The sequence below is a fragment of the Chiloscyllium punctatum genome, chromosome 4, assembly GCF_047496795.1.
Source record: "Chiloscyllium punctatum isolate Juve2018m chromosome 4, sChiPun1.3, whole genome shotgun sequence".
Classification (NCBI taxonomy): domain Eukaryota; kingdom Metazoa; phylum Chordata; class Chondrichthyes; order Orectolobiformes; family Hemiscylliidae; genus Chiloscyllium; species Chiloscyllium punctatum.
In genome coordinates, this window is record NC_092742.1 from 99,672,780 (window position 1) to 99,699,303 (window position 26,524).

General features: G+C 42.4%; 1 protein-coding gene across 1 annotated transcript in view; it reads right to left on the reverse strand.

Annotated features, from left to right (window-relative positions):
* The window catches only part of znf106a (zinc finger protein 106a), a 90,336-nt gene that overhangs the window by 59,481 nt on the left and 4,331 nt on the right, over positions 1-26,524 (reverse strand). Inside the window, exons 2-3 of the mRNA XM_072569396.1 lie at positions 9,382-9,466; positions 3,475-3,536 (exon numbers count right to left, since the gene is read on the reverse strand). Coding sequence (XP_072425497.1) covers positions 3,475-3,536; positions 9,382-9,435 — 116 coding nt within the window. The 5' untranslated portion in view covers positions 9,436-9,466. The remainder of the gene's footprint in view (positions 1-3,474; positions 3,537-9,381; positions 9,467-26,524) is intronic.

Below are 26,524 nucleotides of genomic sequence, written 5' to 3' on the forward strand. Positions count from 1 at the left end.
CAAAACTGCTCATAATGCTCCAGATGTGGTCTTACCAGCACCTTGTACAGTTCTGACTTGGTTGTGAGTGGTACCCAGGTGGATAAAGGTGCAGTTAGAATTGAATGCAGAGTCATCGGGAAAAGTGATTTCTTTGTAGACACATTACAGAGGCTTTTGGGGGTTTTGAACTCTTAGATGATGTAAATCTTTTTCTTTCATTGTAAACATTTGTTAGTAGAGAAGTTAACTCCTTATTGACTGAAGGGAACTTTGCTTTTAGACATAAAAACAATTCTGAAGTATTTGAGAGTTGAAAATGGACTGGAATAGCATGACATTTTTTACTGGAATGGAGGAGGTCGAGGGGTGACCGTGTTGAGGTTTAAAAAATTATGAAGGGCATAGATGATGACGAGGGTCTTTTTCCTAGGGTTGGACAGTTCAAAATTAGGGGACATATTTTTGAGAGTAGAAAGATTTATAAAGGACATGAAGGGCAACTTTTTATTGTATACTGGTTTGTGTGTGGAATGAACTGCCAGAGAAAGTAGTAGATACAGGTACAGTTACAACTTAAAAAAAAATTTGGATAAGTTCATGAATAGGAAAGGTTTGGAGGGATATGGTCCAAGAGCAAGCAGGTTGGACTAGTTTAGTTTTGGAATGGTCAGCATGGACTGGTTAGACCGAAGGATCTGATTTCATGCTGTATAAGTCTGACTTCCCTACTCTTATACTCTGACCCCCTTAAAAAATAGCTAAAAATCCATCAGCCTTCCTGATAACCTGCTGCACCTGTGCGCTAGCTTTGTGTTTCATCCACAAATCTCCCCAAGTCCCTTTGTGCTACAGCTTTCTGCAGTTTTTCCTCCATTTAAACAATACTGTTCTTTTGTTTTGTCCTTTGAAAATGAACAGTTTTACGTTTTCCTTCATGATACTCCATTTGTCAAAATTTTTCCCCAACTTACTTAACTGTTGCATTTTGTAAGGTAAATCATGTCAGTTAATGATAGGGCCCTGGGAAATGTTGCTGAACAAGGAGACCTAGGGTTGCAGATGCGTAGCTCTTTGAAAATGCAGATAGGCAGTGTAGTAAAGAAGACGTTTCTCTTCATTGGTCATAACATTGACATAACAGTCGGGATGGCATTGGTGAAGCCAATTCTAGTTGTCCATCTATGGGAAAGATGTTGTTAAACTTGAGAGGGTGCAGAAAAGATTTACAAGGATGTTGCCGGAGGGTTTAAGTTATAAGGAGAGGCTGAGCAGCATGGGCTTTTATTTTACCCCCTGGAGCATCGGAAGCCGAGGGATGACCTCAGAGATTTATTAAATCATGAGTGGTGTGGATAAGGTGAATAGCAAAGGCCTTTTTCCTAGGGTGGGAGAGTCCAAAACTAGGGTACACAGTTTTAAGGTGAGACTGGAAAGGTTTAAAAAGAACCTGAGAGGTAACTTTTTCACGCAGAGGGTGGTGCACGTATGCAATAAGCTGCCAGAGAAAGTGGTGTATGGTGGTATAATTACGACACTTAAAAGGCATTTAGATCAGTATACGAATAGTAAAGGTTTAGAGGAATATGGGCCAAATGCTGGAAAGTGGGACACGGTCAGATTGGGATGTCTGGTTGACATAGGCGAGTTGGACCGTAGGATCTGATTCCATGCTGTATAGCTATGAATATTTTTCTGTAATTTCTGTTTGTATCCGTCTCTCAATCTGCCTTTCCACCTATTTTTGTCTCATCTGCAAATTTGGCTACAGTACATTTACTTCCTTCCTTCAAGTAATAAATATATATTGTAAGTTGCGGTCCAAACACTGACCTCTGTGAAACATTACTGGTTACAGGTCGCCAAATTGAAAAAGAATCCTTTATCTGCACTCACTGTTTCTTGCTCATGAGCCAATTCTCTATCCATGACATCATACTACCTCCAACATTGTGAGATATTTTACATTATGCCAGCTCCACTCAATATTAAACTCACCTTTAATTCCATTTCCCATTAATCCTTCACACCTCAGTAGGCATTATTCTAGCTAAGCGTGCTATAGACCAGAAAGACCAAAATTTAACTGCTGCCTTGTGTGCCAGCAACTGCCCTCAGTGAAGGTGCTCACAACTGACCTCAACACCTTTGGATTAGGGAAAGAAAAATCACCAAGGCTCCTGCTCATTTATGCCTATGTGAGGTGCACACGATGAAAAGGACTAGGCAGGGCTGTGATGCCCCATGATGTGAAGGTGTTGATGTCGGACTAGGGTGGACAAAGTTAAAAATCACACAACACCAGGTTATAGTCCAACAGGTTTATTTGGAAGTACAAGCTTTTGGAGTGCTGCTACCTGACAAAGGAGCAGCGGTCCAAAAGTTTATACTTCCAAATAAACTTGTTGGACTATAACTTGGTGCTATGCGATTTTTAACTTTGTGATGCCCCAGACAGTTGAATATCTTGCTAATATTTATTGTCTGGACTTCCACCATTATTGGTCCACTTCAGGAAGAGAGCCAGAAAGCTATGGCAACATACCACAGCGAATGGAGAGGAAAGGTATCATTGGCAAACCAGGCAACAGAAGGGTTTCATGCCTGTGCAGTCATTGAAGCTTGCAACTAATAGAAACATACGATTTGTATTGAGGAACACCTACTAAGGCCATGGCACCTGTGCCAGAATTTCAAGCATCAACAATCAGCACTCTCACTTTTAGAGAGATTTCAAGCCCCAATCCAAACACTTGATTCCATAAAGTTGGCTGTCACTTCAATTCTTAACTAAGCTACTGTTGCATTCAAATGAGGCATCTTAAGGTTACCGGCCAAACTAAACTGAAGCGATGGGAGTAAAGTCTTGTTTTAAAACATGTTATGATGGTCTACCTGAAAATACAGTGAAAGTAGCTTCAAACAACATTCTAAAGGGAAGTGGATAAAAGCTCAAAGAAATGATTGATAGGAAAATGGGATTAATGAAACTGAGATACCACTACTAGCCTTCTCAAATGGATGAAATAGCTCTTGTATCAGTATTGAAACAAGGCAATAGTGTTCTCTTTAGTATCTTGAACAATACTGATCAATTGAGAAGTAGATTATCCAATCCTTCTCTCATTCCATCTCCTTCTACTGCAATTGCCTGAGGCTGATTTAACAAGGAAAGGAAATTAGATTAAATGTGGCATCTACAATATTGACTTCCTCAAATAATGTACTGCAGGCTCTGAAATAGTAAGTCAAATCCACAGCTTCTGGCTCACAGAGAGCGAGATAGCACTGAGCTATGATTCAGGACACACATAGGTTACCTATTGAAGCATTCTACTAAATCTCAGGTATCCTATACTGGTGAACACATTTCCCTCTTGCCTTGAAGTAACATCATTTCCTCTCCCATTTTCCACATTTTTCAACTCTTGATCTGTTGTGGGGACAACAATACAAAGGGGTATTGTATTTGACACAAAGAGCTGTAATTCTTACCTTCCTTTCAAATTCTCGAGCTCCCGGTGGTGCAGCATGCTCCTCATGTGTTCATCCATCTCCTGTAACAAACACGTACATGTCATTTCTACCCTTCTCTCTCAATTTGTTTATCAATTATGAACCAATCCAATGTTGGAAGAAGTTGTTTATGCATTGCTTTTGATTGCCCAAATGATGCCCTGACCTCAGCTCTCAGGTGGGATCACTACAATTGGGCTAGGAAAGGTGGAAGGGAAAAATATCAGTAATACTCCCTGCCTTCTTCTCATTATTGACTACTCCTCACTGGACAGCGTTGGGACCAATCAGGAATTAGCTCTGATACCCAATCCTCTCCACAGCCACTATCCTGCTGATATTCAAGGACTACAGATCCAAATGAAGAACAGACCTCCAGATGAAGGCTGCACAATGCCTATCAAGTTGTATTCAGTAATTTTAGGAGGGAAAATGTAAAACATAGGAAGCAATAGCAAAAGGCGAGAATAGTCCACCTATTCAGCCTCACATCCACCATACTTTGATTGTAACTTTAATTTTAATGATCAGAGTGTCATCAACATTTACTGCCCATATCAAGTTGCCATTCAGAAGGTCGTGGCAAGCCCTCTTCCTGAAATACTTCCAATCCAATTCTAAATATTTCCGGAAGCAATTGATGCCTCTGCTCTGCTCATAGGCTGGCTTTTCAGTTGGCAACCTGGAAGCATGCTTCACAAGTAGCTTCAGGACATCACAAAGTAAACACACACATACATGCATGTATGTCAAACCATTCAAGCTTATCCATTTCAAAACCATACATTTCCATCATTTAAATTTCGTTTTGTGAATGATTTGAGTTTTTACCTTCACAAGTACAAACACAAGTTTGTTTCTGATATGAATAAGTCAGAATTAATCATTTCAGAGTTAAACTTTCCTTTCATTAACTTGACTTGTGAATGTTTTCAATTTCAATAGTGGCAACAATGTTTTGGGAAAACTAGTTTCTTCAAGGAATATATGTCTATAACCTTGGCATTCTAGGCTCAGAGCGATTAGGGCTGCCCCCACATTAACCCATTCCGGTTTGGTTTAAATATTTTCCAGATGTATGCTTTCTATGCAATTTGTCTTCTTTGCCTCTTCTATAAGATTATTTTTTCTATAAGATTGTTTTTTCTCTCAGATTTTGTAAAAAACCAACACAATCCAGACTCTCGAGCAGAAATTAGCTTCACAGCTCTTCTATGAATTCTATCTTGCACTTGAACAAGTCACAGAGTGATTAACACACTAAAATAGGTTCCTCAATTTCCTACAACTTGCACTGTACTACTCTGGTTTATAATGCCAACATCCCAATGCTCTTTGATCGATACTCTGCATTAGTTAGATATATTGGACACGTTACACTTTGAAGTGCCATAGTGTACTTCTGATGTATGTTAAATCCCATCTGGCACTATTCCATCCACTTATGTACTTTGTCCAACTAATTGTATCATTTCAGAGCTGCTTCCACTGACCTTCTTGGTTGAACGTCTTTCACCAATGTGACTGTCCTAACTAAAAATTACTGAGGTAAACTAGCAGTTGTGATTGTTCTACTATTGATAAGTAGGAGTGACTGGACAAAGATTAACTGCAGCAGCAGCAGCACCGTGCATGCATAAAAGTGGAGCTACCCAACAGGAGTGTATGTACACCAAACAACATAAGCAGCAAGTGACATGCAGAGCTAAGCGACCCACAACCAATGGATCAGACCTAAGCTCTGCAGTCCTGCCACATCCTGTCGTGCATGGTGGTGGACAATTAAACAACTCACTGGAGGAGGCGGCTTCACAAATATATTCATCCTCAATAATGGAAGGGGTGAGCACAATCAGTATAAAAGAAGAGGCTGAAGCATTTGCAGCAATCTTCAGCCAGAAATGCTGAGTGGATGATTCATCTCGGCCTCCTCTACTGGTCCCAGCATCACAGATGCCAGTATTCAGCCAGCTTGATTCATTCCACATCATAGTAACGAACAGTTGGGGGCACTGGATACTGCAAAGGCTATGGGCCCTGACAACATTCTGGCAATAGTACTGAAGACTTGTGCTCCAGAACCTGCCACTCCCCTAGCTAAGCTGCTCCAATATAGTTAGAACACTGGCATTTACCCAACAATGTTGAAAATTGCACAAGTATGTGTTAAACACTAAAAGCAGAAGTTCAACCAAGCCAGTCAGCACCCCATCACAGTCTACTCTTGATCATCAGTGATGTAACGGAAGGTGTCATCAGCAGTGATGTAATGGAAGGCAGCACCTGCTCAGTGATGCCCAGTTTTGGTTCTGACAGGCCCACTCAGCAACTGACCTCATTGCAACCTTGGTTCAAACATGGACAAAAGAGCTGAATTCCAGAGGTGAGGTAAAACTGACAGCCCTTGACATCAAGGCTGCATTTGCCTCAAGGAGCTCTAACAAAACTGAAATCAATGGGTATCATGGGCAAACTGTCCACTGGTTAGAGTCATACCAGGCACTAGGAAGATGGCTTTGGTTTTTGGGTTCAGTCATCGTAGCTCCAGGACATTTCAGCAGGGGTTCCTCAATCATCTTCAGCTGCTTCATCAATGACCTTCCCTCCATCATAAGGTCAAAAGTGGCATCGTTGGTCGATGACTGTACAATGTTCAGCACCATTCGTGACTCCTCAGATACTGGAGCAGTTCCATGCTCAAATGTAACAAGATCTGAACAATATCCTGGCTTGTGCTGACAAGTAACAGATGTGCCACACAAATATCAGGCAATGACCATCTTCACAAAGAGGAAATAGGACTGACGATGCTGGAGAGTCAGAGTCCAAAAGAGTGGAGCTGGAAAAGCACAATGGGTCAGGCAGCATCCAAGAAGTAGTAGGGTTGACGTTTTGGGCATAAGCCCTTCATCAGGAATGTGCAGCGGGGAAGGGGGTTGAGAGATAAATAGGGGATTGGGGGTGGCGCTGGTAGGTGGAAAGATAGGAAAGCAATAGATAGATGCAGGTGGGTGGTAATTGTGATAGGTCAGTGGGCAGGGTGGAGTGGAGTGGTGAGAAGGAAGATGGACAGGTAGGAAGTTCAAGAGGGCAGTGCCGAGTTGGAAGGTTAGATCTGGGATGAGGTGGGAGGGGGGCAGGATTTAGAAACTGGTGAAGTCGATGTTGATGCAGTGTAGGTGGAGGGCCCTGAGGTGGAAAATGAGGCATTCTTTCTCCAGTTAGGGGGTAGGTTTCATTTGGAGGTGAAACGGCCTATGACTTGCATGTCCTTGGGGAGTTGAAGTGGTTGGCCATAGGACGGTGAGATTGGTTGGTGCATCTGTCCTAGAGAGGTGCACTGATCTGTTGGCATTCTGTCTCCCTTATGTAGAAGAGACCACACGGAGAGCAACAGGCACAGTCGATGAGGGTGGATGTGTAGGGAAATCTCCGGCAGATCTGAAATGATCATTTAGGGCCTTGGACAGAGTGAGGGGGAAAGTGTGGGCACAGGTTTTACACCTCTTGTGGTGGCAAGGAAAGGTGCTAGGTGTGGAGGGTGGGTTGGTGGAGAGGGGGCAGTGGACCTAACAAGGGAGTCAGCGAGAGAATGGTCTCTGCGGAACACACAACATCTCATCTTCACCATGGACATCCAATCCTTATACTCGTCCATCACCCATGACGAAAGTATACAAGCCTTTGGTTTCTCTCATTCCATTGGCAGAACTGGTCCTCACCCTCAGCAACTTCTCCTTTGAATCCTCCGACATCCTACGTGGGTATTCTCAGGGGGCCTAGCTATGCATGTCTCTTCGTAGGATAGTGGAACAGTCCATCTTCTGCAGTTACAAAGGTACCAACCCCCAGCTTTTCTTCCACTACACTAATAACTGTATTGGCCTCACATCATACTCCCATGAGGAGGTTGAACAGTTCACCAACACCTTCCACCTTGATCTCAAGTTCACATGGACCATCTCTGACACTTCCCTCCCCTTCCTGGACTTCTCAGTCTCCATCTCTGGCAACTGACTCGATACGGACATCTATTTCAAATCCACCTATTCCCACAGCTACCTTGACTACACCTCCTCACAATCCCCCTCCTGTAAAAATGCGATCCCTTACCCAAATTCCTCCACTTCTGCTCCAGGAGGACCAATTCCATTCCAGGACGTCCCAGATGTTCTCTTATTTCAAGGACCACAATTTCTCTTCCCACGTGATCAACAATGCCCTCCAGCTCATCTCCTCCACTTCCTGCACCTCCACCTCTCCAACCGCAACAAGGATAGAACCCCCGGTCCTCACAAATCTCCAGATACAGTACATTATCCTCTGCCATTTCGACCACCTTCAGTCAGACCTCACCACCAAAGATATATTTTCCTCCCCAGACCTATCTGCTTTCTGCAGAGACCATTCCTTATACAATTCCCTTGTTAGGTCCATGCCCCGTCCACCAATGCCCCCCCCCTCCACAACTGGTACCTTCCCCTGCCACCACAAGAGGTGTAAAACCCGCACCCACATCTCCTCCCTCACCTCCTCCCAAGGCCCGAAAGGATCATTTCAAATCCGGTGGAGGTTTTCCTGCAAATCCACCCATCTCATCTACTGTGTCCGTTGCTTTCGGTGTGGTCTCCTCTATACTGGGGAGACAGGACGCCGATTTATGGAGCTGTTTAGGACATATCTCTGGGACACACACATCAAACGACCCCACTGCCCTGTGGCCAATGACTTCAACTCTCCCAAGTACATACAATTCCTAGGCCTCGTCCACCGCCAAATCAAACACACCCACCAACTGGAGGAAGAATAGCTCATCTTTCACCTCAGGACCCCAACCAGACGGCATCAACATTAACTTCACTAGTTTCCAAACCTCCCTTCCCTGCACCTCATCTCAGATCCAATCTGGCACCACACTCTTGACCTGACCTTCCTGTCCATCTCTCTTCCTACCTACTCGCTCCACCTTCCCCACTGATCTAACACAATTATTTCCCACCTACCTGCCACTCTCAGCCCCTCCACATCTCCATATTTATCTCTCAGACCCCTGCCCCCTTCACATTTCTGATGAAGGGCTGATGCTCAAAACTTCGACTCTCCTGCTCCTTGGATGCTGCCTGACCTGAAGTGCTTATCCAGGTCCAACCTCCATCTTTAATAAGAGACAATCTAACCATTGCTCCTTGACATTCAATGGTATTACCATCACTGAATCCACCACTATTAACATCCTGGGAGCTACCATTGACAAGAAACTCAACTGGATTCATCATATAAACACAGCGGCTACAACAGCTGGTCAGAAACTGAAAATAGTACATCAAGTAACTCAGCTCTTGATTCCCCTAACCCTGTGATCCATCTACAAGGCACAGATCAGGAATGATATGGAATAGTCTGTACTCGTCTGGACGGGTGCACCTCCAACATCAAGAAGTTTGACACCATCAAGGACAAAGCAGCTGTCTTGATCAACTCTACATTCAGAGACATCCACTCCCTCCCCCATCGACGCTCAGTAGTAGTGTGTACTGCCTACAAGATGCAATGCAGAAACTCACCACTGCTCCTTCGACAGCACATTCCAAACCCATAACCACTTCCATCTACAACAACAAGGGCAGCAGTTGCATGGGAACACCAGCACCTGCAAGTTCCACTCCAAGCCACTCCGCATCCTGACTTGGAAATACATCACTGTTCTTTCAGTATTGTTGGGTCAAAATTTTGGAATTCCCTCCCAAGGACATTGTGGGTCAATGTACAGCAATTCAAGGAGGCAGCTCACCACCACCTTTTCAAGGACAACTAGATATGGTCAATAAATGTTGGCCAGCCAGAGACACCTACATCCCATGTGTGAATAAAAAAACTGATACTTACCGTTTTTGAGTTGTAAGTGATGTGACACAAAATACACTTCCTTTCTTTCCCCATTGTGAAGAACTTGACAGCAGTCAGTTCAAACCTGAAACACATGACAGAAATAAGTCAAAGGAAACAGAGTTCATGCTCACGCTACAACTAAGATCAATCCCAACCACTTATTGAAGAATGAGAATATTTCTTTTGGAACAACAAATTCAAATTTCTTTGGAAAAAGTGTTTCACTTTGGAAACTATTTTGTTCATTCAGGCTTTTCATATAACTTTATGGAGCTTGTTAATTGATAATTGAGCCTATTGTTTTAAGGGTACTACCTGTCTCAGGCCAACAGAATGCATATGGTGGTACGTACAGGATTAGTGTCATCAATACACTAAATGGAGATGGATGTCATTGTTCTCAGACTGTGTTACTCTTTAACTAAATATTGGGCTGTAAAAATGCATTCTAGATCGGAGACATCTGCTTGATGGGCATTAAGATCTGAAAAATGTTGTCTGAAAGAAAAACCTAGATTCCAAAGTAGCTTTCAAAAGGCAACAGGATATTGACTTATGAAGGAGTAAATTGCAGGGATATGGGGAAAATGCTGAAATGTGGGACTAAATTGATCAGCACTTTCAAAGAGTGTAAACCAAACAGTCTTTTTCTAATTCACACCCCAAAGACTTGCACACAACTCAGTTACCCTTCAGGGTAGTACAGATGGAGCAGGAGGAGAAAGTGAGGACTGCAGATACTGGAGATCAGAGCCGAAAATGTGTTGCTGGAAAAGCGCAGCAGGTCAGGCAGCATCCAAGGAACAGGAGAATCGACGTTTCGGGCATCAGCCCTTCTTCAGGAATGAAGAATGAAGAAGGGCTGATGCCCGAAACGTCGATTCTCCTGCTCCTTGGATGCTGCCTGACCTGCTGCGCTTTTCCAGCAACACATTTTCAGTACGGAGGGAGCAGTGCACTGCCACAAGTATAGCCTTACAGAGCAGACTTTAAAACAAGATTTGCTTGAGATTCAAAAAGTGAGGCATCACCACTGTGTTGTAGTCAATATTTATCCCTCAACTAGAGATAAATCATGAATACACATTATCTGAGCACCCTTGCTATTGTCAAATTGCATGTTACATCTCCCTATATTACAACAATAGGAACATTTGACAAATACTGCACTGACTGTTCATGGGAACTGCACTGGCTCCTTAGACAGCACCTCCCAAAGCAATGGCCTCTACCATCAAGAAGGACAAGAACAGAAGATACACCGAACGACATTATCTGCAAGCTTCTCAGCATCCTGACTTGGAACTATATTGCCATTCCTTTACTGTCACTTAGTCAAAATCCTGTAACTCCCTCCTTAATAAAGGTTTATGTGCATCAAATGGACTGTGGAAGTTCAGGAATGCAGCTCACCACCACCTTCTCAAGGGTATTGAATCCTGGCCAAACAAGCACAGTTCACATTCCCTGGATGAACATTTTTAAAAAGTGCTTTAGGCCACTGAGATCAGGATGGCTCAGTTACAATGGACTCAATGAACTCTTTCTGTACCATAGATTTCATCGAATTACATGACCATAAAGGGCTCTGCACAAAAACACCAACAGCCTATGGGTTACTACTGAGCAGCAACTGAACCAGATATAAAAACATGGTGGCATCCTTTAAGCTGGGCTTCCAAACAGGGCATTTTTGACAATTTTATTGAAAGATATGTTTTACGCTGAAACAGGTCATTTGGCCCAACAAGTGCGCACCGACCCTCCAAAGAATAACCCACCCAGACCTATTTCCTTCTGACTAATGCACCTAACATTATTGGCAATTTAGCACGGCCAATTCACCTGACTTGCACAGCTTTGGATTCTGGAAGGAAACTGGAGCACCCGGATGAAACCCACACAGACACGGGCAGAATATGCAGGCAGTCGCCCTAGGCTGGAATCAAACCCAGATCCCCGGCCCTGTGAGGTTGCAGTGCTAACCACTGAGCCACCATGCCGCTCGCCGCCCCCCCCCCCCCCGCCCCCCCACTAACTGAGCCATCAAGCCACCTCCTTAAAAGCCACCTGTGATCTCATGGTAGCTTTCCTTACAGCAACTTTCTGTTACTTCATTTAAAAAAATGTAGTTATTGGAGTACAATCTTCCTGACTCCGCTTCATTACCAGGAAAACATCCAAGTGACTCATTTTCCTTGGTTTTTTAAAAATGAAACCATACTCATCACAGATGTTAAACAGCATTTTTATGCCCTCACATCCTTTCTAGAACAGGAGCATCACATTTGTCACATTCCCATCCTCTGGCATTTCCCTCATATCTGAGGAAGGTTGGAAGGTTACAGCAAGCCTTCCAATATCACCACTCATACTTTCTTTAGAAACCTGGGAGGCAAGCCACCTAGACCAGCTGACTTATCCACTCTAACCACAGCCATGTCAAGCATATCCAGCCTTCCCAGTACATCCTGCCTATCAAGTTACCTATTAGCTCCACCATCTCCACTTCCACTAATAGCATCTTCCTCCTTAATACAAAACAAACACCAGTAGAAAGTACTCATCAAGTTTCCTAGGCTTGTCCTGTGCATCTAGACATAAAACTCTCCTCAGTCCCATTGGATCTCCTACTGCCTGCTTAGGATTTACATGCTGGTAGAAAACTTGGTGACTTCCTTCCATTTACACTGCCATTCTATTCTCAGAAATTCTTCGTCTAGTGCTAGAAGTTGCAGAAGAGGGAAGGTGCTATTTAAGTAGAAATAGAGAGATACTATGCTGCAATCTACACACTATTCCTACTGCAACCACATTATCACTGAGCAAACTCCTGTCCAGATTCAAAAAGTGAGGCATCACCACTGTGTTGTAGTCAATATTTATCCATGTCCTGTCCAACAAACCTCGAGTTGGATTCAGCCAGAGAAATGGCGAGTGCTTCATAATCATCAATGAGCCTTACAATTGGAATGTAGTTAAAAGTGGAGTTAAGGTACAGATCTGTAATGAGGTGTAATTGTCCAGTGTGTGTTGGTGGAATGGCCTTCCCTTGTATTTCTGCCTCAGCACAAGTCCCAGTCACCCAGGAGTCTAAAACCATCTCACTTGCCCCAATTCAGCCACAGAGGTCGCTTCTGTCCCAGCACTGGACCCAATAGCCCCTAGGAATCTGAACAGATCCCTCATATACCAATCCCCACTTTATGCTACAGACCACTGCTGTTTCAAGGCATTTATCTCCCTTGTCTGGCACATAGCACCATTTACCTCTGTAATGTTTAACACTAAATTGCTCAAACTACCTTTGCAGGATTGAAGCCTCTTTCAGCACCACATAAATTATGACTGGCTAACACCCTTTGTTCACTAAAGCTTCCAGACCATTTCAGGGAGATTCCTGAAGCTGGGATCCAGTCGATTTATAATAAATACACACATCATCATTTGGAACTCTCTGCAAAAACAATAAAAGTATCTTACTAGCTGCCTAAGTTAGCTTAAATCGCAGAAACAGGAGCATGAATTGGCCATATGGCCCTCCGAGTCTGCTCCGCCATTCATTACGATCATGGCTGATCATCCAGCCTGCTCCTACTTTTACCCCATATTCTTTGATCCCTTTAGCCCCACGTGTTCTATTTAACTCCTTCTTGAAAGCATGTAATGTTTTGGCCTTGACTGTTTTCTGTGGTAGAGAATTCCACAGGCTCACAAAACCTTAAAAGAAGAAATTTCTCATCTCAATCCTAAATGGTTTACCTCAAATCCTTAGACTTGGTCCTGGACTCCCCTCCACTTTCATGAACATCCTTCCTGCATCTACTGTCTAGTCCTGTTAGAATTCTAGCAGTTTCTATGATTCCCATTTTATTCTACTGAACTTCAGTAAATATATTCTGAATAGATTCAACCTCTCCTCATATGTCAGTCTTGCAACCCCAGGGATCAAATCTGAAAAACTTTTGCTACACTCCCTTGTTGGCAGCAACAACCTTCCTCGGATAAGACGACCCAAACTGTATACAATACTCCATGGTCTCATCATGGCCTTGTATCATGCAGCAAGACATCCCTGCTCCTGGACTTGAATCCTCTTGCTACAAAGGTTAACGTACTATTTGCCTTCTTTACTGCTTGCTACACCTTACAAAGAGCACCCCGTTTAGAATTAGATTAGGAACAGGCCCTTCGGTCCAACAAGTCCGCATCGACCCTCCGAAGGGTAAGTCACCCAGTCCCATTTCCCTCTCACTAATGCGCCTAACACTATGGGCAATTTAGCATGGCCAATTCACCTGACCTGCACATCTTTGGACTGTGGGAGGAAGCCGGAGCACCTGAAGGAAACCCACGCAGACATGGGGAGAATGTGCAAACTCCACACAGTCACCAGAGGCTGGAATCGAACCTGGGACACTAGTGCTGTGAGGCAGCAGAGCTAACCACTGAGGACATCAGGAGAAAAAGAACCTAAAATTTGGTGGCAGTGGTGGGGTTCCAACATACACGGAGCTTTCAAGTAGACTGAATAAGTGATCATCTGAGTGCCGGCTGCATGAGACGAATGGGCCTACGAGGCAAGATTTACCTTGATCTCTCTCCTTAACCTACCACTCAGTCGACCCCTCATCCCCTAGGACTCTGTGGTGATGGAATCTCTGTTACGCACTTGCACGCCACAAGTTCGCTTTCAGAATCATAAGTTACTTGGAATTCAGAGGTTAAAATTCCCTGGGAAAAGGTTAAAGTCCCCTGTAAAAAGGAAGTTGGAGTCACCTTGTGGTGAAGTTTGAGGTTCCAGTGCATAGTGTAAAACAAAACTGGCGTCTGTCTCTATGACCCTGCCTTAGATCCCCCATGGGAAGGTCAGGACCCTGAAGTGGGCGTGGAGACTGCAGACATGAGGTCTGGAGCCCCGGAGCAAAACAAAAGTTAGAAACCCAGAACCTCAAAGAAAAACATCTAAACAAAATTTAGTTCTTCTTAATGTTATCGCCTTTATCGTCCACACCTCCTCTTTTAGGACAACATGGTGTCACCTGGAAAAGGGGGAGAAAATGGAGCCAGTCCGCCCAGAACCCGACAGTAGAGTAAATTAACTACCAGGGAAGTTTTGTCTGGGTTTTTGTTGAGAGAGTCTCAGTTGCTGGGCTGTGGACTCAACTCGGCAAGTCTTTCTTCTGGGGTTAGGAAGTGGCACGCACTGCGGTGCCGTGTGGTCCGCTGCAAGGGTTTTCCCTTTTTATAACTGTAATTTCATTGAGAGGATGCAAGCAAAAGAGAAACGCTGAAATTAAGGTTGTACTAATATTTGGGTTGAAAAGGAAGTTTCAATACAAATTATGCCATTGTGAAGGTGTTTGCTATTTAAATATTTTGGTTTATTAAAAATACTGGTTCAGAAGATATCAAAGTAACTATTTTACCTTATCTGAATTGGAATCTCAATTCAACGTGTTTTATGGGCTATGTAATAGGGCAGATTTTGTTTTTACATTAACATTAACATTAGGTCCTCTGTAAAATTAAACCTTAAAACAAATTGATTGAGGACCTTGAGCCCCTGGTTTATGTGCACAAGTCACTGAAGATAGCAGTATAGTTTGAGAGAGATAAAGTATACAGGACACTTGGCTTTATAAATAGGGCTACAGAGTACAAAACCAAAGAACTTGTGAGAAACCTTGTCAAAACATTTATTTGTTTGCAATTAGAAAATTGTGCCCAATTCTGAGCATTTAAAGTGATGTGAAGGCTTTAGAGACAATGCAGAAAATACTTATAAGAATGGTCACAGGAACAAGAGCCACAGCTATATGATCGGATAGACTTTTATTAAAGAGAAGGCCTTGAAGAGATCTGAAAGGGATGTTCAGAATCATGATGGGGCTAGATAGTATGTAGAAAAAATCTGTTCATTTTGTCAGGAGGGTCAGAACCAGAGGACAGTAACTGGCAAAGAGACCAAAGTTGACACAAGAAAAACATTAACACAGTGAGTGGTCTAGGTCTTTAATACACTGCTAAAAGTATGCGGAAGGCAGAATGAATTGCAACTTTCAAAAGGGATTTGTAACTTAAGAGAAAATATTTATAGGACAAACAGGGAAAAGATAGGAGAATGCAACATGTTAAATTAATCTTGCAGAGAGTGACATAGATTGATGACCTTTTTCATCTACTGTAACTACTCTAATGTCAATAGACAAAGTGTGGATGAGAGTATAACGACAAGTAGTGTGCATCAATAGTCAGGATGTGGAGAAGTACATTAGCACAACCTCCCCTAAACCATCCTGAACACAACTAACAACTTCCCACCTTCATTCAAGCCCCTGACATCAAGGGAGTCCTAGTCAATATAGAGGAAATTAAAATCACCCACCACAACAACCCTTTTGTCTTCACCTCTTTTCCATCATCTGTCCACATATCTATTGCCAGCCGACTGTTGGAAGGTCTGTAGTATAATCTACAAAATGAGTGGACCGTTCCTATTCCTCAGCCCTACTCATATGCCCTTGTTAGATGTGCACTCCAAGATGTCCTCCCTTAGCACAGCTATGATATTCTCTATCATCAGTAATGCAACTCCTCCACTTCTTTTACATCCTTCTCTATCATATCTAAATCCCAGAATGTTAGGCTGCTAGTCTTGCCCCTCTCTCAACCAAGTCTCTGTAATAGCTATATCAGAGCTTCATATGTTAATCGAAGCTCTAAGTTTATCTGTCTTATTTATCATACTCCTTCCATTAAAACAAATACACTTCAGACTACCAGTCCCTCTATGTTCAGTAACCTTTCCCTATCTGTTCTTCCTATCTTACTGGCCTTAGTCTCAGACTTTTCACTTGCTGATCTTGCTTACTGCTCTGTTTCCTGCCACACTAGTTTATACCTTCACGAGTAGCATTAGCAAACCTCCCTGCCAGGATACTGGTCCCAATCCAGTTTAGGTGCTACCCATCCTCCTTGCACAGGCCTTACCTGTTCCAGAAGACATCCCAATGATTCACTCTGACTGACCCCACTCCCCAGGTATTTATCCTGGTGCCACTGTTCACATCCAGGTTTGCTCTGACTGACGTCACTTGTCAGGTATTTATCCTGCTGCTGTTCAACTCTAATTTTGCTTCTCAGGTATTTATCCTGTTGTAGTTGCTGTTCACCCCAAGCAACGCTCTCCTTCACTCTGTTGCTGCTTTCTCTGCTCAGACAGTCTGCCTTTTGATACTTCCTACCATGACCTCTCACTTTCTTAGACCGAACTCAGTCTTCCATTTGTCCACTCACTCAACCTATCTATATCCCTAACAGATACCTTATGTCATCACAGCGTGCCCTCCCACCTATTTTTGTATCATCATCAAATTTGGATACATTACATTCTGCACCATGCTCCAAGTCATTAGTATAAATAGTAAATAATTGAGGCCATAAGACTGATCCTTATGGCACTTCACTAGCTATATCTTACCAACCTGAAAAAAGACTCATTAATCCGAGCTTTTAGTGTTCTATGTGTTAACTGATCCTCAGTCAATGCTGATACGCTACTCCTAATACAATGAGTTCCTAACTTGTGGGGCACATGAATGCATGCTTTGGAAATCCACATGGCCTATGTCTATTAGCTCCTCTTTATTACTTTGCTTGTTATATCCCTAAAGAGGGCTGGCACATTTGTCAAAAACACTTCCCCTTTCACAAAATGATGCTGATTCATGTTGATTGCATTACTCTTTCCTGAATGCTCTGCTATTTTTGCTATAATAACAACACTAATAATGGAAAAATAATGTAATCATCGACTACTCAGTACTGTGATGTATTCTGTGCAACCACGAGAAAGCACTGCAATTCTCATGGACCTTGATTCAGCAGAGCACAGCTTGCCCCAGTAAGATGCCCATTCACTAATTTATTCCTGAAGAGACAGCAGATTGCAAGTTTCACAATATCATCGTAAAACTATCATGCATGTGAAACACAATGAAGTCAACATTATCAATATCACTCAACCCATGCCTGCCCTGTACCAGGATATCCTGTTATTCAGCCAGATAACTTCCAAGCACTACACAGATTACATGCGTATCCTTTCCTTTCACACCTTTTCTCCCCACCCAGCAGTGCCACTGATGCTGGTGGTTAGACTCTACTGACCATTGAGTGCCTTATTCCAAGCACAAGGCAATTGCAATAAATATCAGCAGGCTATCGTTTATGGTAAGCAAGACAATCGAGTTTGCATCACCAGATAGCCCCTCACACAGACTTCTAAAGAGATTTGGTTTACCTTTTTAAACTGTTCCTGTGCCAACTTTGCATTCTTAATGCTTCAACACCACAAATTTGATAGTACAAGGAGAGATCATTCTAATCATTTTTCAGCTCTTCAACTGAAATTCAAACTACATTCCATTTCTCTCCCACTCCAACTACCACTTGCATATTCCTTTTTAACTATTTAATTAAATCCCTTGTTAAATTGAAAAAGGGTGAGTGATAAAGGGAAACTGAAAACAAGTAAAGGACTATACCTTATGCAGAAAATTAATAAAATCAAGCTCACAAGTACAAAAGTACTAGAAAGCGTTTAAAGGTTTGGTCTAAATCAGGAACCACGTGTCTTCACCTCACTTGGAGGTAAATTTGCTAATATTACAAAGATAGGTAGGAAATTACGTTCTGAGGAGGATACAAAACGTCAAGGGATATATATATATAGGCTAATCAATGGGCAAAAAATGGTAGATCAAGTGAAAGTTAGGAAACAAGATGTCTTCAATTGTGGCAGGAACAGAAAGGCAGAATACTTGAGTGAAGAGAGACTGAATTACTGAGAAAACATGTAGTGTTAGATGTGACACATTTGCTGCTGAGAATGCGGGAAAGTGCTTGATCATGGGGTGGGGGAGGCATTTGTTCAGAAGAATTGGGGACATCTGTTCTTACTGTCTATGGATCAGTATAAATAAGGTGATAACATTTGTTCATTTGTGGAATGTGTAGCAGTACTTGCTTCTCACACCGGAGGCGCGCATATTTCACAGTAGGGTGTCGGATAACGAAATTTCCGTTTATATCAAAGACTCTTAACAAAACTCATACTCAATAGAAAAAAAAGACCTGTAATGTAATAAGCTGAATGGAATATGCACATAATAGAACAATCCTGATACATTTTCATGTATACCATACTAAGCAGATTTGAATTTATGAAGTTCAGTTCCCTCATCTTGGCTGTGCTGGAATGTGAATGTCCCATGACCTTTACTGGCAGGGAAAAACAGACATAGTAAGGATGTTGGTCATTTGGGGCTTGGCTGGATCAAAGTTTCCAACTTTGATGTGCATGTAGCTTAATTAGTCAAGTGTCCACAGACGCGTCAATGAGTTTCTCTTCCTCTGTAAACTTTTGCCATTTTATTGCTGCTTACCTGATTAAGGACCTGTGCGTTTTGTAATTTTAGTACCAAATTCTGCATAAAGACAGCTTGTTTTGTAGCAATAAAGAGAGTAGCCTGAGAGAGCTCTTAGGGGTAAGAGCTGGTACTACTACTCTACTAAAGATTTTAGAACCTTAGTTCAAACCTGGCTCGTACGTATCTATGTTATAGTGTAATATTGATGCCATTGGTTAATAAAGGTAATAATTTAAACAAAACTATCTGGCTACCACAGAGTATGATCTCCAGGACGAACTAAGAGAGGCTACAGGTCAAATCCATCAGGGATTCTCTGAGCCATTTGGAATAGTTACTTTAACAGTACAGAGGGATATGGGCATTTTTGGAAGCTTTGGTGAAATAACACCTAATATATATGGCTATAGTTTCCCTGCAAAGGGACAAATGCACAGTTCAGAAAAGGTTCACATGGGCTAAAGGGGATGTCAAATTAGGAAACATGAGGTCATTGGAGTTAAGAGAGAGGTTGCAACTGAAGAATGTGTGCGCTGAATACACCAATGTGAATCATGGCACCTGTGGTAAGACTGCAACTTGAACTTGGCGGAGTGTTGATGAAAAGACTAACTATACCAATGTATTAAGATGGTAAATATTGCTTGGTCTCTTCAGGCAAGGAAGCACTCAGAACCATTGGGCTGGAGGCTTCACATTCGGTCAGTGGTGAGGGACAGGAAGATCTAGCTATAGGAGGTGCAGTTATGGGGATCCGGAAAGTAGAAATAGAGGGGCATGATCTCTTCAAATGCCCAACAAATTTAGTATTGTTGTAGCCTGCGTACACAAAAACTGTGCTTGTGTATCTGTCTGTCTGCCTGTGTGTGCATGTGCGTGTGCATGTGCACCTGTCTGTTTGCTCAGAACAGTTTCTTATCAATAAGTTCTGACCAACACGGGATCAGGCTGTATTACACTTGCAGTGTGCAATGGGATACAATTAATGACTTCATAGTAAAGGTTCTTCGAGATAAAAGAGATAGCAAAATGGCAGAATTTCAACATTCATTTCAGGGTAAGAAACGTGAATTGGAAAATTGCATTTTTAAATTCAAATGTTGAAAACAGAGTTTACTAAAGAGGGATAGAAAAATAAAAGGTAAGACCACAGCGAAACAGAATATTTAATGTGATGTCACATTTAATGTGATATTTCGCAAATCTCAAAACTATATTCCACTGAATACATGAAAGACTATACAAGAAGTTTGTAACTAATGAATTTAAGGATGGTATCCTTAAGGAAGATAGCCCAGAAGATTGGGAAGTTTATTTATAAACCAAAGAATGACTGAAAAAAAATTAAAAAGGGAGAAATTGGACTAAGGAGAGAAAACTAGCAAAAATTCTAAGAACTTCTACAAGAACAGAAAAAGGAAACAGTAGCTCAGGTCACTTTGCAGCAAACTGTGAATTAATAATGGAAAGGTTGAAAATGGCAGAGACTTGAAATAAATAAATTGCCTGTCTTCACAATGGAAGACACTAAAAGCATCCCGAGAATTGTAGAAAGGTGGGGGAATCAGAGGAAGGGAGGAACTTAAAACAATCAAGACTGGAGAAAAAGTACCAAAGAAATACTAAATGGGACTAAAGGCTGACAAGTGTACTGGACCTATGGTGTTAAACCAAGTGACTATGGGGATAGTGGATACGTAAGGTGTGAACATCTAAAATTCTCTAGATTCTGTAAGGTTCCACCACATTAGAAAATCACAAATGTAACACCACTTTTTAAGAAAGGAGGGAGATGGAAAGCAGGAAAATATAGGTCAGTTAGTGAGAATTCTGCCACTGGAGAAATCCCATTGAGGGATTACTAGCAGAAAAATGAAAAATCAGGCAGAAACAAAATGGTTTAGTGAAAGGAAAATAATGTTTATAGAATTATAGAATCCCTGAAGTTTGGAAAGAGGCCATTTGGCCCATTGAATCTGCACCGAAGAGCATCCCACCCAGACCCGAATCCCACCCTATCCCCGTAACCTCACATTTCCATGGCTAATCCACCTAGCCTACACATCCCCGGACACTATGAGGTAATTTAGCATGGCCAATTCATATAACCTGCACATCTTTGAACTGTGGGAGCAAATTGGAGAACCCAGTAGAAACCCACTCAGATTCAGAGAGAACATGCAAACTCCACATACACAGTCATCCAAGGCTAAAATTGAACTCAGGTCCCTGGTGCTGAGGCAGCAATGCTAACTACTGAGCCACCATACTATCCAAAATTTGACAAATTTGTAAAATTTCTTTGAAAATGTAAGCACGTGGAGAAAGGCAAACCTATAGGTGTAGCGTATTTGGGTTTCCAAAAGGTATCCAATAAGCTGCCACAAAAAAAAAGCTAATTGCAAATTAAGAGGATGTAGTGTTGGGAATGATTTTTTGCGGACTGGCTAACAAGGAATGGACAGTCAGGAAAAATGGTCAAATTAAAATTAGTGAATTGTGACAGCAATCAGTACATAATAATAACTTGATGAAATGACAAATACCATGCAGTTAAATTTATCAATGATACAAAGGTAGGCAGGAAAGCAAGTGTGAGGAGGATAGAGTCTTCAAAGGAACAGGATTAATGAGTCAGCTAAAAATTGCCAGTCGTGAAATGGGGGAAAATATGAGACTGAGTACTTTAACAGGAAGAACAGAAAAGAATATTACTTCAATGGGCAGACACAGAAGGGTGAGGATCCTTTCAATGGCAGAGTCATTCAATGGACCAAACAGCCTACTCTTTTTCCTTTTTCTTCTCGTCTTACTCCAGAACGCTGCAGAACAAAGGGATCGAGTGTTCTAGTTCATGAATCACAAGAAGTCAACGTACATTACTTGGAAGGCAAATGGAATGATAGCCTTTATTACAAAGGATAAAAGACTACAAGATGCAAGAGCAGAATTAGGCCAATCGGCACATTTGAGTCCACCCTACCATTCAATTATGGCTGATATGTTTCTCAAACATACTCTCCCTTTTCCCTGTAATCCTTCATCCCCTCCAATAATCAAGAACCTATCTATTTCAATTTTACATATACTCAATGACTTGGCCTCCACAGCTTCTGTGACAGTCAGTCCCATAAATTCACCATCCTCTGGCTGGTAGGAGTAATAGTTAAAATAAAACTGGCGAACTCTCACTGTAACAGTGCATGGTAAAGTGAGATTGAACCAGGAGCACTGAGTAGAATCCTGGTCTCCTTAACTGAAGTGGTAAATTCTTGTATTAGGAGGTTTCTCTTATGAAGAAAGGTTGAGCAGAGTGAGCCTGTGCTCCTTGGAGTTTAAAGGTGATCTCATTGAAACATAGGATTGTCAGGGGTCTTGACAGGATATTGGGTCCCTTGGAAAATAAAACAGAACTGATGAAGATTTCAAAATGGGTGTCCTGTTTAAGCTGTGGTAAGAGATTTGTTCTCGGAGTGTCATTGTTTTTAGAATTCTCTTCCACAGTGAGCTGTTGAGTCTGGGCCAATTAATAAACTCTTCAGTAAAGAGTGCAGGGTGGCACTCCAGGAGCAAAACTAGCCAAATCTAAAAATGAGATATTAACCTGATGAATCTACAACACAGGACTACAAGTATACAAACAGTGGAAGCAGCATGCAACAGACAGAATTAAGCAATGTTGCAGCCAATAGAGCAGATTTAACCTCTTCATTCCTATTACATGCAGCTGAGAGGAACTCAGTTGATAGTGTGGTGCTGGAGAAGCACAGCAGGTCAGGCAGCATTTGAGGAGCAGGAGAATCAATTTTTCAGGCATAAGCTTTTCATCAGGAATGAGAGGAACTGGAATATTCAAAAACAACTAGAGGAGACAGTTCCATAAATATTTCCATCCTCAACGATGGAAGAGCCCAGCCCACTAGTGCAAAAGATAAGGTACCAATCATCAGTTGGAAATGCGAAGTAGATGATCCATCTCAGCTTCTTCCTGAGATCCCCAGCATCACAGATGCCAATCTTCACCAATTTGATTTAACTTGACATAATATAAAGAAACACTTGTAGACACTGGATACTGCAAAGGTTACAGGCCCAGGTTGAAGGCTTGTGCTCTAGAACAAGCCAAAACCCAAGTTAAGCTGTTCCAGTACAGTACGATATAATGGTAGAATCTACAAAAGGTAGCAGATGTGATGCAACCAGTGATGGAAAGTCTCAATAGTGCCATCAAGTGGCATTTATTGAACTCAAGTTGGGCCTAACAGGCCCACTCACTTTCTGACTTCTTTACAATCTTGATCAAAAAAGGCTTAACAAAACAATAGAATCCAAAGGTCAGGTGACAATGACTGCCCTTGACATCAAGGCAACATTTAGTCATGTATAATATCAAGCAACCCTAACAAAACTGGAATCAACAGAAACTGACAGAAAAACTCTCTGCTGGTTGGATCATACTTCAAGGGCAAAGGAAGATTCTTACGCTTGCTTGAGGCCAGATATCTCAGCTCCAGGTCATCAGTATAGGAGCTCTTCAGGCTAATATCCACGGCCTCACCATCTTCAGCTGCTTCATTAATGACCTTCACTCCATCATAAAGACAGAGTTTGGGATGCTCAACTGTGTTTGCACAATCTTCAGCACAACTGTGTATCCTCACACAATGAAGTGTGAATCTAACCATTGCCCCTATATATTCAATGGTATTACAATCAATGAAATCCCCGAACTAACATTCTGGAAAGCTCACCATTGACTGAAACTGAACTGGACTAACCATATCAACATTGTGGCTTGTGCTTTTACGTCCCTACCTGAGCCAGGATGCCAGTGTTCAAGTCTCACCTGCTGCAGAGGTATGTAACACCAATGAACAGATTGATTAGAAAATATCTATAAATACTGTCGTTACAAAAGCAGGCCAGAGATGAGGAATTCTGCAGTAAGAAGCTCAATTTCCAATTTGCCAAAGCCTGTCCATCATCTATAAGTCAGTGTGATAGAATGCTCTCAACTTGCTTGAATGAGTTCAGCTTCAACAACACTCAAGAACCATTCAGGACAAAGCAGCCCACCTAGTGGCACCTCATCCATCACTTCAACATTCACTCCCTCTCGCACTGACACTCACTGGCAGCAGTGTGCATCATCTGCAAGATGCACTGCAGGAATCACCAAGACTCCTTCGTCAGCACCTTCCAAATCCATGCCCTCTACCCCCAAAAGGCCAAGTGCAGCAGATGCAGGTGAACATCACTATCTGCAACGCACCTCTAAAACACACATGATCCTTGATCTAGAATTAAATCTCTCCCTTCATGGTCACTAGGTTAAAATCCCAGAACTGCCTCCCTAATAGTATTGAGAGTGTATCTACATCACCAAGGACTGCAGAGGTTCAAGGCACTTTACCATCAACTTCTCAAGGCATTTCACAAGAAATGCTGGACTAGCCAAAGCCCATAACCATTGAACGAATAAAAAAAAATTCAAGCCAAGCACTTTCTGAATGCTGGAGCAGCCTTGATGGTTTGAAACAGCCAACTCTTAGGCCTATTTCTGTGATCCTATGATTGATTGGCTGATCTATTCAAAATTGTCTCCAAGGACCCTCCTTATCTCTCTACCAATCACCAGATTGCATATTTGAATCAGTAAGGTGACAAGTTGACTTGGGTTTAGCTCTCTCAAAAGTTGGAACTGGTCACCAAGTGCCTGAGCATTTTGTGCTTTAGATGTTTCTTATTGAACATTACAAATTATTGAGTTCTTTGAGATGGTGACCAAACAGGTGGATGAGGGTAAAGCGGTTGATATGGTGTACATGGATTTCAGTAAGGTGTTTGATAAGATTCCCCATGGTAGGCTATTGCACAAAATACAGAGGCATAGGATGGAGGGTGATTTCGTGGTTTGGATCAGACATTGGCTAGCTGAAAGAAGTCAGAAGGTGGTGGTTAATGGGAAATGTTCATCCTGGAGTTCAGTTACTAGTGGCGTACCACAAACATCTGTTTTGGGGCCACTGCTGTTTGTCACTTTTATAAGCAATCTGAATGAGGGCTAGAAGGATAGGTTAGTAAATTTGCGGATGACACTAAGGTTGGTGGAGTTGTGGATACTGCTGAAGAATGTTGCAGATTACAGAGGAACATAGATAAGCTGCAAAGCTGGACTGAAAGGTAGCAAATGGAGTTTAATGCAGAAAAGTATGAGGTGATTCACTTTGGAAGAGGCAACAGAACTATAATGGTAAGATTCTCGGTAGTGCAGATGAGCAGAGAGATCTTGTGTCCATGTACATCGATCCCTGAAAGTTGCCACCCGGATTGATAGGGTTGTTAAGAAGGCATACAGCGTGTTAGCTTTTATTGGGAGAGGGATTGAGTTTTGGAGCCATGAGGTCATGTTGCAGCTCTGGTGCGGCCGCACTTGGAGTATTGCATACAGTTCTGATCACCGTATTAGAGGAAGAATGTGGAAGCTCTGGAAAGGGTTGAGAGGAGATTTACTGGGATGTTGCCTGGTATGGAGGGAAGGTGTTATGAGGAAAGACTGAGGGACTTGAGCCTGTTTTCATTAAAGAGAAGGTTGAGAGGTGACTTAAGACATAGAAGATGATCAGAAGGTTAGATAGGGTGGATAGTGAGATTCTTTTTCCTCGGATGGCGATTGTTAGCACAAGGGGACACAGCTTTAAATTGCAGGGTGATAGATATAGGGCAGATGTCAGAGGTAGTTTCTTTACTCAGAAAGTAGTAGGGGCATGGAATGCCCTGCCTGCAACAGTAATGGACTTGCAACATTAAGGGCATTTAAATGGTCATTGGATAAATATCTTATGAAAATGGAATAGTGTAGGTTAGATAGGCTTCAGATTGGTTCCACAGGTCAGTGCTGTAATGTTCTATGTGGTTCAGAAAATTCAGATTTTTTATCTTGAAATCATAATTGAGGATTGTTTGTATATTTAACTTCAAATAAACAGGTTTGTGGGTTTACAGAATTAACCTGGAATGAAAAGCATGGTTTCTTTTCTATCCTGCCAACCTTAAATACATTTCCCCAATACCCCCACTCTCAACAAGAGAAAAGAGGCCTGTGCACTACTTTATCACTTAGGTCAAGAGATCCAACACAGAAACCAGATTCTGGATTAGTGGTGCTGGAAGAGCACAGCAGTTCAGGCAGCATCCAAATAGCTTCGAAATCGATGTTTCGTGCAAAAGCCCTTCATCAGGAATAAAGGCAGTGAGCGTGAAGCGTGGAGAGATAAGCTAGAGGAAGGTGGGGGTGGGGAGAAAGCAGCATAGAGTACAATAGGTGAGTGGGGGAGGGGATGAAGGTGATAGGTCAAGGAGGAGAGTGTGGAGTGGATAGGTGGAAAAGAAGATAGGCAGGTAGGACAAGTCCGGGCAAGTCAAGGGGACAGTTACTAAGCTCGAAGTTTAGAACTAGGGTGAGGTGGGGGAAGGGGAAATGAGGAAACTGTTGAAGTCTACATTGATGCCCTGGGGTTGAAGTGTTCCAAGGCAGAAGATGAGGCGTTCTTCCTCCAGGCGTCTGGTGGTGAGGGAGCAGCGGTGAAGGAGGCCCAAGATCTCCATGTCCTCGGCAGAGTGGGAGGGGGAGTTGAAATGTTGGACCACGGGGCGGTTTGGTTGATTGGTGCGGGTGTCCCGGAGATGTTCCCTAAAGCGCTCTG